Source organism: Capra hircus, chromosome 20 (genome assembly GCF_001704415.2).
Source record: "Capra hircus breed San Clemente chromosome 20, ASM170441v1, whole genome shotgun sequence".
In the NCBI taxonomy this organism is placed as follows: domain Eukaryota; kingdom Metazoa; phylum Chordata; class Mammalia; order Artiodactyla; family Bovidae; genus Capra; species Capra hircus.
The window spans coordinates 71091020-71107254 of NC_030827.1; the positions used below are offsets into that span (position 1 = coordinate 71091020).

At 67.0% G+C, this 16235-nt stretch overlaps 1 protein-coding gene across 2 annotated transcripts in view; it reads left to right on the forward strand.

Moving 5' to 3' along the window:
• Nucleotides 5442–16235, forward strand: part of SLC12A7 (solute carrier family 12 member 7) — a 37013-nt gene continuing 26219 nt past the window's right edge. The window contains exon 1 of one of the 2 annotated variants that reach the window (XM_018065636.1): nucleotides 5442–5633. In XM_018065636.1, the coding sequence (XP_017921125.1) occupies nucleotides 5510–5633 (124 nt within the window). In that variant the 5' untranslated portion in view covers nucleotides 5442–5509. The remainder of the gene's footprint in view (nucleotides 5634–16235) is intronic. The other variant, XM_018065637.1, reaches the window with a different exon arrangement.

Here is a 16235-nt window from a genome sequence, read left to right on the forward strand (position 1 = left end):
CAGTGGACCGACCCGGCCTGCTGCTGGGAACACCTGGGGTGTCTCTGGGCCCACACGGTACTGTGGAATCTCTGGGTGGTGACAGAGCCTGGTTTGCACACCTGCCAGTCGGGGAGCCCCGTGCCCTGCCCTCGCCCACCCGGTGCCTGCCCTTCTGCTGAGGTCCTTCCAGGGTCCGCACAGGCCTGGGTTGGCTGCCCAGCCCGCGGCTGCCGTGGGCTCTGCACCCACTTTCCCGCCCCAGCCGTGTCTGTGAAGCACAGAGGTGGTCGCTGTCCCCAGTGACCACTTAGGGTCCTCTCGTGAAAAGTGTCCCAGGTCACGACAGAGTCCCCAGCCTCCACTCCACTCCTGAGTGGGCTTCCTAGGAGGCTCGGCGGTGAAAGGCCCGCCGGCCAGTGCAGGAGGCACAGGAGCTGTGGGTTTGGTCCCCGAGTCGAGAAGGCCCCGGAGGAGGGCGTGGCAGCCCACTCCAGCATTCTGGCCCGGACAGCCCATGGGGTCACAAAGAGTCCAATACGGCTAAGCACGGCTGTGTTCTGCAGCCCTAAGCTCAGGCTGCAGGCCTGGGGCCTCCCTGATGGTGAGCCCGGAGCCACCCCACGGGTGTCCTGCCCGCAGCCCTGAGGGAACCCACGGCACTCTGAGGGGTGAGATGGGAGCCTGGTCACCGCGTCAGCAGGAAGGTCCGAGGGGACCCCAGTGCTGCGCGTGGAACCTGACGCCCTTCAGGAGGACTGCTGTTGGGAACCACCTGCACGCGGGGCCAGGGGGGAGGACCAACCAGCGAAGGGGAGCCGTCGGGCCTGAAGGGAGCTCAGGGGCTCCAGAGTTTGAAGCTGACACTCCTGTCAAGCCCCCCAGCCTCTCACCTCGTCCTGGCACAGGAGGCTGGTGCCGGCCCACCCGGGAACTCCCTGGGGAGTCCGGCGAGGGCGGCTGTGCCCTGATGTTGCCCCGAGCCGTCCCAGGCCTGGGCTGGGGGCTGCCCGAAGATGGCAGAGGAGGGCAGGGGGGCGAGAGACTGGGCTGAGAGCCCCGAGGCCCTGAGGGTCGCCTCTGCTCCTGGCAGCCAGGCTGAGGGTGAGAAAAGACGGGAGCTGTGGACCAGGGTGGATGGGAGGTGGCGTCACACACAGGCATGGCCGAGGGCGGGGGCTGCTCCCAGGATCCCTGCGGGGCAGACGGCCCTCCGGGAGTCGGGGTCTGGGGTGATGAGGGCTCCGGGCTTCCAGCCCCTCTGGGGCCCCAGCACAGGGTTAGGTGGGGCCTGCAGTGACCACAGGACTGGCCTTTGTACCCCCGGGTCCTGCTGCTTGAAAAGCGCCGTGTTGTCAGAGGTGCAGCCCTCAGTGATACGGTGAGACTTCGAGCACCCTGTGGACTGGGGAGGACTTCCTCGAGCTTGCCTGGGACCTCTCAGCTCCTGTCTGCAGTCTGAGGTCCAGACAAGCACATGTGCTTTCCCAGGGAGGGTCTCACAGGCCAGATCTGGTTTCAGAAAAGAGCGGCAGGGCCGGCCTGCTGGACCAGGTGTCCTGTGCGGCCCTGCCCCCCCAGGACCCTCCCCGAGGTGGGCAGTGGGCGTCCTCTTTGAAGGCGCTGGGGCTCCAGGCAGCTGGGCCCCCTCCCCCTCTGCCCCCTGGCAGATCTGGGCCCTGACCCTCTTCCCAATAAACCTGCTGAAATGACCCCCAGAAACGGCCGGCGCCTCCGGGAGTTTCAGCTCAGTTCAGCCTCGCCCCGGCCTGTTCTGGCCGTGTCCCACCCCGTCCCACCTCTGCCCAGGCCCACCCTATCTCCTGGTGGGGGCGTCCCCGTCGCAGGGTCCGCCACGCCCAGAGCGGCCTTCCTCAGCCCTGGCTGAGCTTGTCCAGTCGTCCGAATGCCCTGCGGGCGGAGGGCCAAGAATCCCGTGGGGCCCGGCGCTTCTCTTTGCCAGCCCCATCCCTTCTCTGCAGTTTGGAAAGCTCTTTGCAAAGTCCTCAAATTACAGGGCCGAGTTTCTCGGGGTGGGGATGCCGCTCTCTCATCAGGGGCCCTGGGTCCTCCTGGTGGAACGCGGGCAGGAACCGGGAACCCGAGGCTGTGCTCCCCCCACCCCGCCCACGTCCCACCCCGGCCAGGGCCTGTGAGGACTGCTCCCAGAGCTGACGGCGAACGTTTTTGTTCAAGATTCCTTGAAAAGAGGCTACTTGTGGAGTTAGAGGACAGGATGCGTCTCGGACTTTAAAGGAAGTGGGAAGCCCTCGGTTGTTCTAACTCGGGAGTCCTGGGGGTGAGGTCACAATAATGGCGAGGAGGGTACTGCCCGCCAGTGTGAGGGCCCCCAGCCTTGGTTGGCGGGAGGTGAGATGCCCCACCGGCCCCGTGGGGGTCTCCCGGATGGTCTGCTGGGCGACTGGCTCCCAGCCCTCCAGCGCTCAGGCCCTGGGCTTGCTAAGCCATGTGTTCTTTCCCTTCCTCTGCCCCGCCAGGTCTCGGGGGTCTGCTGGTCTTCAGCGCTGCCCGACAGGGACTTTGCAGGGAGGTGCCGCCCACTGCTGTGTGTGCTGAGCTCCCCGGAGGAGGCCGAGGGGCAGGGTGGGCGGGCCTGGGACATCCAGGCACCAGGATGAGCCGGCCACTCAGCCAGGAGGCAGCTGACGTCCTGGGCTGGGACAGGCGGGGCCAGGCGGGGCGGGCCTCCCCGGGGGACAGCAGGGCGTGGAGATAGCGTCCAAGATACCGCGAGGCCCCTTGGAAACGAGGCGCTTCTGTTGTCCGTTCGGCTGTCTCACTTGACGTCCAGCTGATTTACAAAGTTGTGGTGGCTTCAGGTGTCCAGCAAAGCGGTGCAGTTACACACACACGCTCTTTCTCAGGTTGTTTCCCTCATAGTGTATCACAAGACGCCGAGCAGAGGTTCCTGTGCTATGTAAGTAGGTCCTTGATGTTTTCTGTCTCTTACACACAGTGAAAAAAGGAAATCTTATTTACCGAGAGCTATAGAACTATCTTAGTTTGAAAAAATCCCAAACTGACAGGAACGTGCAAGGATTCACACGTGCCCCGTGCGGTCCCTACCCACCGCACCCCCCACCCCCACCCCCACTTCAGCCCTTTCACCTGGAGAGAGGGCTGGGCTTTGTTTGCTTCTCAGGTAGCAACGACGTGATTCAGGAGCCAGGCGTTGTTCCACGGGACGCAGAGCGAGCTGGGGCCAGGCTGGTGGCTTCGAAATGCAGGGCTCCTGAGTGTGCGGGACTCGGGTCCCCAAGGGGGAGCCCCCGGTGGGGGGCCTGGACTCGGGGTCACCGTGTGTGGCGGGGTTGGATGCAGGGTCACCAACAAAGGCTTCTGCAGACTCAGCACCGACTGCCACCCCGAGTTACTGCCGCCTCTGGGCGCGGGTTGGCGGGGAGGTTTTACTGGCAGGGCCCAGAGGGCAGGAGGCCTGCCAGCCTCCTCACAGGCCGGGCGGGTCTCAGCTCGTGGTGGCCCCGGGAGCTTGCCAGAAGGTCCACCCCTTGGCTTTCCAGATGAGGAAACTGAGGCCAGAGGCCGCCGGCAGGGGCTGGGGTCAGCCCTTGGGTTTGCCGCTCTCTCCGGGCGGGGAGCTTGCTGTCTGGAGGAGGCCCCAGGCTGGCTTGGTGTGTGTGTGTGTGGGGGGGTGGTGCCAGGCCTGGGGCAGGGGCGACCCCTCTCTGAGCCACGGTGTGCGGCCCTCATGGGTGGCAGGAGAGGGTCTGTTGCCCCCACCCCTCAGCCCCACATCCATGGTGTCATCTTCGCCAGGGAGCTGGCCCTTCCCAGAGAACGTCTGGGGACCCTCCCCGACCTGCAGGGGGTGGACAGCCGCCCAGCACCACCCGCAGCCCGGAGCTTGAGCCTCGGCTCGGCTTTTTCCTGTCGAGTCCTTTCCTTCTCAATCACTAGATACCTTGAAGGTCACCTCCAGGAGTTACGGCCTTAGTGTTTGGGGGCCTCACTGTAACTGTTTGCCTAGTTTCAGGGGCAGACTGGCTGACAGTATTGTCCCAGCAGGGACTCTGCTCCGGAACAAGGAAGTTCATTTGGAAGCCAGCTGACACTGAAAAAGGCCGACCTCTGCCATCTGACGTGCCGGCCCCTTCCACAGGCCTGCAGAGCCCCCTCTGCACAGGCTGGGCTGCGGGGGTGGCCCGGGTCAGCTGCACCCCTCCTCAGAAGGCTGGTGCCGGCTAGGGGCGGGAGACAGGGGAGCCTTCCCAGAGGGCCCAGGCATCCGGGGCCGGGCTGGGAGTCTGGACCGCCTCACCGCTTCTTTCGTCTTCCATGGGGACCGGCTTTTCTGGGCCTGGCGCTCTGCGGTTTGGTTGTTGACAAGAGCCCAAGGCAGGGGAGTGCACAGCCAGATCCCTGACAGTGATCAAGGTAAAGCCTCCTGCCTAAGGTCTGTAGCAACCCCCAGGCCTCAGGAAACAACCCGCCTGCCGGGCAGGAGACCCGGGTTCAGCCCCTGGGTCAGAAGGTCCCCTGGACGAGGGCACGGCAACCCACTCCGGTATTCTTGCCTGGAGAATCCCATAAGGTCTGTAGCAAAGAGTCAGCGAGACGGATCAACTCACACTTTCACTTTCCTGCCTGAGGCCGGGAGCAGCCCCAGGCCTTTCCAAACAGGATCTGGGCCTGCTTGACTCACTGCAGTGCCCTGGCCTCGCTGCCCACACCAAATGCGCTTCACCCCATTTTTGTAAAAACGTTCCTGGGGTGGCCCACAGCACCCCGCTGCTACAACTCTTTGAACTCATTTCTCTTCGATGGACTTCCAGCCGTTGCCAGATTTCTTGTCTTTAAGAGACTTACAGGGTGCTTGGAGGCCACCTGGCAGGTGGCACCCTGGGTCTGGCGGCTCACCTGTGCCCTTCATGCCCTAGCTTCCCTTTCCCAGGAGCCTCCCCAGACCACACCGCCAGGGTCCGGCAGGGCGGGTTCCCGGAGCCCGCAGGGATGGGCCTGGGGCCCCGTGGCAGAGCGCCTGGCGACCTGTGTCCCGCCTGTGTCCCCTGTGGACGGAGCCCCCTGCTCGCCCGGGAAGCGCTTCCCTAAATCGAGCTCTGGGTGAGTCAGACAGCGGGGAGGGGAGACGCCCTCTCGGGTGAGGGGGCAGTGAGGCCGGAAGGGGTCCAGCTCCGGGCAGCGGGCTGGCAGCGAGGGCGCTGAGCGGCCAGAGGCCTGCGCCGGACATTGGCCGAGCGGGCAGCTCCGGAACCGAAAGTCAGCCGCTGGGGCGGGGCGGGCCGGGGGCCCGGAGGCGGCGGCGGCCCCCGCGCGCGGGCCGGGGAGGGCTCTCGGCGGAGGGCGCCCGGCGCGGCTGCGGGCGCACGAACTTGCCCGGGGCCGGCGGGCCGGCAGGTGCGGTCACGTGGGGCGGGCGGGCCGGGGGCGGGCCGCGCGGACCCCGCCCCTGCGCCCTGGTCCGGCCGCGTCGGCGGGAGCGGGCGGAGCCGCGCGGGGCGCGCAGAGGGGCCGGGGCTCCGGGCTCGCCATGCCCACCAACTTCACCGTGGTGCCCGTGGAGGCGCGGGCGGACGGCGGCCAGGAGGAGGCGGCGGAGCCGAACGAGGCGCCAGGCCCGCCCGAGGGCGGCGAGCCCGACTGCCCGAGCCTGGGTGAGCGCGGCCGCACCTGCCCGCGGGACAAAGGCGGAGGCCCGGCTGCGCGGGGCGGCGGGCGGGTGGGGGAGGCCGGGGCCGGAGGGGCGGGCGGCTCGCGAGGAGGGGCGGCCGCGGGGCGGGGAGGCGGACGGCGCGCCGGGAAGGGCTGTGGGGCTGCTCCCGCCCCGCTCCCGGGCCCGCCGGCTCCTCTCACTCCTCGCTAGTGCCCACCACTCTGCGTGCCCCTGCGGGTCCCCTCTGGCCGCCCCGTCTGCTGCCCGCCGCGGCGCCCTCCCCGAGCTTCGTGGAGCGGGGCGCAGGGCGGAGGCTTCAGGGGCCGTGGGCCCGCATGTGCTGCGCCCCCATGTCCCTCCCCCACGCCGCCCCGGCCCGGGACGCAGAATGCACCTTTCCCCAATTCGGGGAGGTTTCATGAGGAGGTGCGAGACGCCCTAGGTAGCTGTGGAGACGGAGGGGGGTCTCTCCGAGAGCGTCCCCAGGCCCCCCAGGTGACCTGGTGTGACCTCCACCCCCGGAGAGGCCGAAGGGGGCGGAGTGCCTGTCGGTTTCCTTCCCGGCCGCCTCTGCTCCGCTGCGCTCCGCTCGCTCTGGGGCAAAGGGCCGCCAGGCAGATAAGCTGCCGGGAGGACCAGCCCACTGCCCTGTGGGGTCCTGAGCTGGAAGGACAGCAGGTCCCTGCTGGGCGGGAAAAGGCCTCCATCGCCCCCACAGAGCTGTGCTCAGACGCGGGCCCTCCTGCCTCTGCTTCTGGAGCCTGGAGGTCCCTGGCACTTTCACTTTCTCTTGGTGGGGTGGGGATCCCTGGCCTGCTTCTCCATCACCGGGCTCCAGGCCCTGACTTCCCTACAGGGGGTGGGTGGATCGCCCAAGGGCTCCCCTCATCTCCGGGCTCAGTGCCCCGTCGAAGTTGGGGTCACTGCAGCATCAGGGAGCGGGTGACCAGGCAGGAAAGACGGTGACGCCAGGGCAGGCGACGGGTCCTTCGAGCCGCCTCCAGGACGAGAGGCCGGATCCCTCCTGGGGCTGTGCACCGTCCCGGCCGGTGAGGGCGGCTCCGCAGGGTCCTGCCCCCTCCCTTGGGGTCTGCTTGCTTTCCCCTGCACAGAGGCATGGGACTGGGCAGGGCTCCAGCCGCCCGCCTGGTGGAAAGCAGGCGGGACTTGCAGGTAGAGTCCCTGAGCCCAGCCCCCCCTATTGCGGCTCCGGCTAGCGGGCCAGTGGCCTTCCCAGGTGAGCCACACCTCCCTGGTCCCCGGGAGCCATCGGGTCCTCAGGGGACCCTTTGTTGCCCCCCAGGAGGGCGCTCCCCCACACGCTGGCCCCTTCTCAGGCGGGCCTCAGTGGCTGTCTGCAGACCTGGACGTGGCTGCAGGGGGGCCATGAGCACCCTGCTCGCCCTCCGTCTGAGGCTCCTGCTTTCTCCACCAAGCCCACTTCAGCCCCTGCCTTGGGCTTGTCTAGAATCGCGTTTGCTTGCGTGTTCAGAGGCAGGGACCCCGGCGAACGCCACATGTGGGCATCTCGTGTGCCTGTTGACGAGCCCTCCGGGGTCTAAGCTGAGCCTGGCACTTCAACGAGCTGGCGCAGAACTGAACCTGGGACTTCTGTCCTTCACTCGCGCTGCCTTAGAGGAGTGGCCGCGGAGGCCTTGGTTCGCTGCGCTGAGCCCCTGTGACCCTGCAGGCAGGTGGGCTGCTGCCTTTTGAGTGTGCCTGAAGCCGTCAGCCCACAGTGGTGCCCAGAGAGGCCTTGTGATGGCCAAGGCATTGCCAGTGTGATGGGGCGGCCGGGAAGCAGCTCACATTCTGCTTGTTGAGGGGCCCACCCTGCAGCACGGAACTGCTGGTGGAGCCCCTCGCAGACCCGTGTGCGGGGTCCTTGCCTCCTTGGCCCAGCCCGGGGCCGTGCCTACTCATCACAGGGTCACTGAAGATCCTTCCCAACTCTGTGGCTGGCCCTTGAACCCCTGGGGAGGCACCTGGCTTTCTGGGTGGGCCTCCTGATGGTGCTGATGAGACAAGCTCAGGGAGGCCCTCCCTGACCTGGAGCAGGCTGGAGATTGAGGGCTGGGGGAGGGCTGCCCCCAGGGAGGGGCTGGGCTCACTTCTGCAGCCTACTTGGCTGACACGGCCGCAGGACCAGCCCAAGTCTGCCCACCCGAGCCCACGGGCCTGGCACGTGAGCCCGTGACGTGTGGAGGCCGGCCCAGGCTGCCTTTGCTTCCGGCGCTCTGCTTGCTCCCCCATGCTCTGGGCCAGGCCTGCGTGGGGCCCTGTGGTCAGCGTGTGAAGCCAGGGCCTGCTTCCTGGCTGTCCGAGGCCCGGGCCTCCATTGGGGTGCGGCAGCCGACACCCAAGTCTTAACCTTGCGCTGCTGCTGTTGTTTTGACCTTGGCTGAGTCGAGTTGGCAGGCCTGGGCTTTAGAGCTGGGGGGAGGCCTGCAGGCAGTGGGGGGGGGGGGCGTCCAGTACTTGGGAGGTGTTGTGTGCCCCCCAGGTATTCAGTCCTGCCCGTCTCCCCGCAGACTCTCCCCTCCCCCAGCTCTGCTCTCACTTCCCTTTCCTTCCTGGCTGTTCCTCTTTGGATGCCTTTCCTGTGATTTCCTGCTCTGTGGCTCAAGCCCTGAGGGTCACCTGGGGGCTTCCTTGACCTCTGTGAAGGCAGCCGAGCCTCCTACCCCAGAAGCCCTGGGGGCATCGTCTTGGGTCCTGCTGGGACTGAGGGGTCCGGGGAGCAGGCTCTGTGCTGCCTGTTGCCTGGTCCAGGGGCTGGTCCCACGGGCCGACCAGGCGCAGGACGTGAGCGCAGCTGCAGGAGCCCGAGACGAGCCTGTGGGTCTTGTCCCGCGGGTCAGGCGTGCGGCCTTGCCCCGTCGCTGGGCTCCAGGAAGGAAGGGCTGCGGACGCTAAGCAGGAAGGGCTGACCCCGGCCCGTGTCCGGCACCCCCGCCATGGGAATCTGTGGGCGGTCTGGGCTCTGGACCTCGCTCAGGGAGTCTGTGATGCTGGATGGAGGGGGTGGGAGGGCCAGATTCCATCTTTAAAGGCGCAGGACAGCCCAGGCCTGGATGCTCACCGGCCAGGTGGCCTGCGTCCTGGCCTCCCCGTGCCCGTCGAGGCTCCGGGGCCACCTCCAGGCCACGGGTCCTTTTCTTGGAAACTGGGAGAAGCCTTCTGAATCTCCCTGCCGAGCCCTGCAGACCTGCATGTGTGTGTGTTTGCAGGCGTGTGCGGGCCTCGCCGTGGAAGTCCCCGGGGCTGGCTCATGTGTGCTGGGGTGCCTGCGTCTGGTCGGAGGGCTGGAGGTGCTGCCTCCCGGGGACGCCCGTCCCCCGTGGGCTGTGCTGGCCCCGCTCAGACGCCTGTGCCTGGTTCCAAGGCCGGTCTCCGCTCACCTGCCCCCAAGTTCTGTGAGGAGCTTTAGACCCCGCCCTGGGTCTTTTCCTCTGGAACGCCCCCAGACCCCTGATCTCAACACTATGCTGGGTGGGCATCTGGGCCGTGGACAGCAGCGGTGCTGGCCGCCTGAGTGGGTGTGAGAGATCCTCCCGAGGGCCTGCCTCTGACAGCAGCCCCCCAGGGCCCGGGCTGGCCTGGGGCCACTGGGCACTAGTTCCCAGCAGCGGCAGTTTGCTCAGTGGCGGTTGTGGAGCGTCCAGCCTGGTCCGTCGCGGTCCAGGGCATCAGTGAGCACGGTGTCTCTGTGTCGCCCTGGGCGAGGGTGGCTGTAGGAACCAGCTCGTGGTTTAGGGTGCAAGGGGAGACTGGAGCTTCATGAGCCGCTGGGCGGCAGGGTGGCCTCTCAAGGGGCCGCTTGTGCCCTGGCAGGGAGCCACGGCGCTGCCCACGTAGAGAGCAGGGGCTGCGGGCCGATCTGGTGGGTGTTTGTGCCCCGGCCTTGTGACAGTCCCCCCTGGGGGCCTCTGAGCTGCAGGCCCCCTGCCCTGGGAGCTGCTCCATCCGGGGGAAGACAGCACCCACCTGCCTCTGCTCATAGGTGGGCTGTGGCCTCGAGCCGGGAACGGCTGGCCCTGCAGACACACCCTCTGCGAGTGTGGCCCCCTCCGGTGTTGGGGGCACATGTGTCCTCTGCTGGGCCTGGCTGCCTGAGTAGAGCGAAGGGAGGCAGGCTGGCCACAGTCACACAGACCTGCAGTCTGCCCTCCAGAAACTCAGCTCCCTGGGATGCAGCCCCAAGTGGGGGGCAGGGGAGCCTGGCCTGAGGCCGCCACCTCAGGGCAGTGACTCAGGGCCTGAAGCCACGGGACAGTGAGCCTACCCAGGGGGATTCCCCGGGAAGGCGGCCTGGAGCCGGCAGGGCGCCGGGTCCTGTCGGGGTTGATGCCGTGTGAGTGTGTGTGTGTCTGTGCGTGTCTGTGTCTGTTCTGTGTGTGTGTGTCTATGTCTGTGCGTGTCTGCGTGTCTTTGCGTGTCTGTTGTGTGTGTATGCATGTCTCTGTGTGTGTCTGTGCGTGTCTCTATGTCTCTGTGCGTGTCTGTCTCTGTGTGTGTCTTTGTGTGTCTGTGCGTGTCTGTGTGTGTCTGTATGTGTGTCTTTGTGTGTCGTGTGTGTGTCTCTGTGTGTATGCGTGTCTGTGCGTGTCTGTGCGTGTCTGTGTGTCTTTGTGTGTCTGGTGTGTGTGTCTCTGTGTATGCATGTCTGTGCGTGTCTGTGTCTCTGTGTGTCTCTGTGTGTGTGTCTTTGCGTGTCTCTCTGGTATCTCTGTCTGTGCGTGTCTGTGCGTGTCTGTGCGTGTCTGTGCGTGTCTGTCTCTGTGTGTCTCTGTGTGTGTGTCTGCGTGTCTGTGTCTCTGTGTGTCTCTGTGTGTGTGTCTTTGCGTGTCTCTCTGGTATCTCTGTGCGTGTCTGTGCGTGTCTGTGCGTGTCTGTGTGTGTCTGTGCGTGTCTGTGTCTCTGTGTGTCTCTGTGTGTGTGTCTTTGCGTGTCTCTCTGGTATCTCTGTCTGTGCGTGTCTGTGCGTGTCTGTGCGTGTGTGTGTCTCTGTGTGTCTCTGTGTGTGTGTCTTTGTGTGTCTGGTGTGTGTGTCTCTGTGTATGCATGTCTGTGCGTGTCTGTGTCTTTGTGTGTCTCTGTGTGTGTCTTTGCGTGTCTCTCTGGTATCTCTGTCTGTGCGTGTCTGTGCGTGTCTGTGTGTGTCTGTGCGTGTCTGTGTCTCTGTGTGTCTCTGTGTGTGTGTCTGTGCGTGTCTGTGTCTCTGTGTGTCTCTGTGTGTGTGTCTTTGCGTGTCTCTCTGGTATCTCTGTCTGTGCGTGTCTGTGCGTGTCTGTGCGTGTGTGTGCGTGTCTGTGCGTGTCTGGGGCACTGGCTGGAGCGCTACCCGGTGTGTGGGTCCCTGGCAGCCCCAGGCAGAGGGGCGCCTGTGTGCTCCACGGGCTCCATCAGGGAAGAAGGGGCCCCGAAGGCCAGCAGGGTGTGTGTGTGGAGGGGCCACTCTGCCCAGTGTGCCAGGCCGGGCACCTGGGTGGGGCGGCCGGCTGGGCTGGAGGGACCCGCTGCTGCTCCAGGCCTGGGGCCTGCTGCTTGATGGCGCCCCAAGTCCTGCTGGAGAGTAGGGTCCCCTTCTCGCCCTGGGACTGGAGGGGACTCAAGTGCTTGACTCTAGATGTCTGCTGTTCCCGGCTTCCCAGGTGGTGCTAGCGCCAAAGGAAAGACAGGAAAGAAAGTGAAGTTGCTACGTTGCATCTGACTCTGTGATCCCAGGGACTGCAGCCCACCAGGCTCCTTTGTCCACAGGATTCTCCAGGCAAGAATCCTGGAGCTGGTTGCCATGCCCTCCTCCGGGGGATCTTCCCGACACAGGGATTGAACCCAGGTCTCCTGCATTGGAGGCAGATTCTTTACTGTCTGAGCCACCAGGGAAGTTCAGTGGTAAAGGATCAGCCTGCAATGCAGGAGACGCAAGAGTCTCAGGTTCGATTCCTGAGTCGGGAAGATCCCCTGGAGAAAGAAATGGCAACCCACGCCAGTATTCCTGCCTGGAGAATCCCACGGACAGAGGAGCCTGGCGGGCTATGGTCCACAGGGTCACAGAGAGTCGGACACGACTGTGTCACTGAGCACACCACAGCCCCTGCGTGGAGGCGGGCGGTGGGCTGGCAAGCTCTGCCTGGAGGAGGGGGATGGGGGAGACTCGCTGGACCGCTGGGGGCCGGCCAGGGGCGGTGATGAGCTCATGGACCTATCAGGGCCGTGGTCCCCCAGGGTCTGGGTCTGCTGCAGCTCAGGGCGTCACAGGGGTGGCCAGTGGTGTCTGCCAGGCCTAACACCGTGGGCGAGGGGGCTGCCCTCTGCTTCCTGACTCCTGGAGAACCTGTCCGTGGGGACGGGGCTCTACCCGGCGGCCATAGTCTCAAGCCGACCCCGGCAGGCCCTGGTGCCTGGCCGGGTGACCCCTGGGTTGGCCTGCACTGCTGTGCGGGGGGATTGCGGCCTCGGGCGGGGGTACCTTTCCCGGGCCTGTGGTTGGGCTCAGGGTGGGAATCAGAGGCACAGGCTGTGGGTGGACGTGTGCCGCTGGCCGGCCGCCCGGGGTCTCCGTCCCCAGCTGCACACGTGGGCGGCTTCAGGGCAGAGGCTGCTGTCCGGCGGTGTGTGGGCTGTTGTCTCTGCAGCCACTGCCTTCTGCTCAAGGGAGCAGACCCCCCACCCTGGGGCCCATGAGACGGAGGCCAGGCCAGGTCTGGGGCCTGGCGGGAGCGGACGGCACCTGGGCCTGGCAGCTGGGCCTGGCAGCTGGGCCTGGGACCTTGCGGGCTGCGGCGGGCGGCCTGGAGCAGCGCTGTCTGCAGAGAGCAGAGCACGAAGGGTTAACACATTTCTTCCATGAGAAAGCGGGCGCTCCCCGAGAGCCAGGCCTGGTCTGCGCAGATAAGCTGTGCTGTGGTGGGACCAGCCCAGGAATGAGACGCCCTGGCTCCCCCATCCATGGCTGCTGCCCCGTCCACGGCAGCCCACGCTGTGCTGGGTCCGGAGCCCGCTGCCAGGAGCCCCAGTGAGTGCCCCGTCCAGGTGCCCTTGTGGCTGGGGGGGCGGGGGTCCGCAGCCGTGCCCCCGGAGGGTGGGTGGGAGCTGTTGGTGCTGGGTCTTCCCTGGGGCCTTGGGCGTCTGTACAGGGCCAGCTGCCCGCGTCTCTGCTCGAGCCCAGAGGCGGGCTCCCGCTGCCTTAGTTTCCTCTTTTTGGGGTGCTTTCTTTTTGAGAACAGAGTCGGGGGAGGTGTAAGTTCCGTTTCTGAGCTTCGTGTGGCCAGGGTGGGACCCATGACCTGTCCTCAGGCTGCGTGCTGGGAGGGGAGCTGGACGGCCCTGCGGGCCTGTAGCTGCTCTGCAGCCAAGCCTGTCTGGGGTCTGCACGCGGTTAGTGTAAGGCTGTCCCCCAGGGTACCATCTCTCATGTGTCCCCTGGAGTGGGCTGTCCCCCAGGGGGTCGGGAGGCCCCTCAGAGACTCCGCACCTTGCTGAGGCTTCTCACCCTGCCTGCTCTCCTGCCCTGGAGCCGGCCTGTCCCAGAGGTGGCCCTTGGGTCAGGCCCAGTTCTCGGGAGACTCGCGGGATGGGACGGTCCCTGGGGAGGGATCGTGTGGAGCCAGCATCAGAGGAGAGGAGCCCCAGGTGGTTCTTGGGTTTCCTCCTTTCTCTGAGAGGGTCTTGACCACAGCCAAGATGGAGCCTGCGCTGGTAATGGGAGCGGTCCCCGGAGGCTGCTGGGGTGCCCGCCTCCCGCCTTCGGCCCTGGCTGGGCCAGCTCTGTGCCCCACCTAGGCTGGGATCACAGCCGCGGATCCTCGAGAAAGGAGTGGCCAGAGCGGCCGTGGCCCCCACGTGACGGAGAGGTGGCAGGGAGCCAGGCTCCCTGAGTCCACCGGCGGCCCTCACCACCCGGCACAGGGTCATGTCCAGACGGGGGGAAAGTCCCTGGAACACACTCTGTTCTGGAGGGCCCAGCTGTGCCCCGTCCCACACGCGCGTGTTGGCCATGCGGCTGTGTGCACCCCGGGTATCTGGCTGCTTCTCGGTGTTGGCGCCTCTTGGCAGCCAAGATGCCCGGAGCTGCGTCTCAGCAGGTTGTTTGCGGCCCAACTGTTGGGGTGGCCGTGGCCTCGGGCCTGGTTGAAGGGCAGCCGTGTTCCTCCCGCCCCGGAGCCTTCTGAGTCCTTCTCTGAGTGCCCCCCGTCCTAGGTGTCTTGCAGGAGCACCTTTGTCCCTGGGCTCTGTGGGACAGCATGAGAGGCGGCGGTGGTGGGTTAGCAGCCGGTGAGTGGGACACAGCTGGGCCGGTGGCCCTGCCGCCCACTGCGGGTTTCAGCTCATTCCTGGTCATGCCAGGGTGCTGGTGGTGGGATGCCCCCGGGAGTGAGTGTCCTTTCACGAGGGCCCTTTGGAGGTGCCGTGAGCAGGCCCTGCCTGCCTCTCCACACTGAGCTCCCCCGCCCACCAGGCGCTGGCTCCGGGTGGCCAGCCAGATGCCAGGCGCACGCGTGTGGAGGGCACTCCCGGGTGGGGGCAGGGTGCCGGGCCCGCCTCCTGCCTTGCACCGTGGTCCGGGCGTGGGACGACGCTGCCTGTAGCTCTGGCAGGGGGGCTGTGTTGGTGGTGGGGTCATCTCGGGCCGGGGCAGAAGGGCTGGGTGCACAGGAGAGAGACTAAATTTGCCAACCCAGGGGTCCCCCGGCCAGGCCCGTAGCACATGGTGTCTCAGCGTCTGGTCCTCCCTGAGATGGCACGGGGGCCTCGCAGGCCAAGAGCGAGCGTCAGGGAGACCCACGGAGGCTCTGGTGCTCGGGGCCTATCCGCCCCGCGGAGGCTCCAGGGGCCTCGTGCCCACCTGTGGAGGCTCCGGGGGGCTCGTTCCCCCCACGGAGGCTCTGGGGGACTCAGGGCCCGTACCCGCTGCGGAGGCTCTGGGGGAGCTCGTCCCCATCTGCTGAGGCTCTGGGGGGCTTGTCCCCTCTGCGAAGGGTCCAAGGGTCTCGTCCCCCCTGCGGAGGCTCTGGGGGGCTCGTCCCCCCTGCGAAGGGTCCAGGGGTCTCGTCCCCCCTGCGAAGGGTCCAGGGGTCTCGTCCCCCCTGCGGAGGCTCTGGGGGGCTCGTCCCCCCTGCGAAGGGTCCAGGGGTCTCGTCCCCACTGCGGAGGCTCTGGGGGGCTTGGAGCCCATCCACCTGCCGCCCCCCTCGCGGCTCCCAGCTGTGGGCTGGAGCGTCCGTCTCCCGCCGGAGCCCCGGGTGGGAAGGCCGGCTGGCCCTCCAGGACGGACGCTGGGGGAGATGCCGTGCCGGGGGCGGTGTCGGCTGGAGGGGCCGTGGGGGCGCCTGGCTGCTGCTCCCCTCTCAGGGTTGCCTCTGTCTTTGCCGCAGAGCGAGTCACTGCCTCAGCCCCGGGCTTGCTGTGGGAGCAGCGTGGCCCCCGGGCTCGAGCGGTCCTGATTCTCCAGCCTGATCGCAGCCCCGGGCTTGCTGTGGGAGCAGCGTGGCCCCCGGGCTCGAGCGGTCCTGACTCTCCAGCCTGATCGCAGCCCCGGGCTTGCTGTGGGAGCAGCGTGGCCCCCGGGCTCGAGCGGTCCTGACTCTCCAGCCTGATCGCAGCCCCGGGCTTGCTGTGGGAGCAGCGTGGCCCCCGGGCTCGAGCGGTCCTGACTCTCCAGCCTGATCGCAGCCCCGGGCTTGCTGTGGGAGCAGCGTGGCCCCCGGGCTCGAGCGGTCCTGACTCTCCAGCCTGATCGCAGGGCGCTCCTTCTTGGCCCTTGCCCCTCGGGGCGTGCACTGGTGTCCAGGCCCTGGATTTCAGATCCAGCGTCAATCCTGGCCACAGAGCACGGAGGGCAGGGGCCGCTCGTTAACTCTGAGTGTCGTGGGACCTAAAACTCCTAGTCCGAGCCCCGGGTGACTTGGAGGAGAGCCCGCCACGGGGGCTGTGGCCATATGGGGAGCTCAGGGAGTGGCCAGCCGGGCTCACCACGAGGTTGGCAGGCGGGGCTGCTGTCCTGGCGGTGCCCTGCCCCCCCCGGGAGGGCCGGGTGCCCCCGTCGGCTGCACCCCTGTGCAAGCCGCCCATGCTTGGTGGCGGGAGGGGGCCATCGTGGGCCAGCTGACCCTCGGGAGCGCCCCTGGCCCTGAGCCTGGGGGCCTTTCCCGAGACTCGTGCTGAACCCCAAACACGGAGGCGGAGGAGCTGCTGTCCTCGGGGCCTCGGCGGGCAGGGCTCTGACCGAGGCTCTGCCCCCGCCTGGTCCCGGCCGCCCCCCCACGCTCTGCGGAAGGCCCTGCCGCGATCATGACAGGGACGCCCAGTCTCCTCCAGGGAGCAGGAGCCAGAGCGCTGTGCAGACCTCCCGGCCGAGTCTGGGGCCCTGCGTCCCACACGTCCCTGGTCCCCACTCGCATGTACTGATCCGGGGTTCAGTTTCCATCTCGTGGAGCCATCAGGGGGGCATCGAAACTGGTGAGGGGAAGCCAGCTGCAGGGCAGATGACAAGCGTGGAGGCCACGGGGTGGGTCAGCGTGCGGGGTGAGCCCCAGCTGCGGCACGCTGGGGGCTTCTGAGGGGCCCTCGCCTGTGAGCCGAGGTGGGCTGTGCGTGTGAG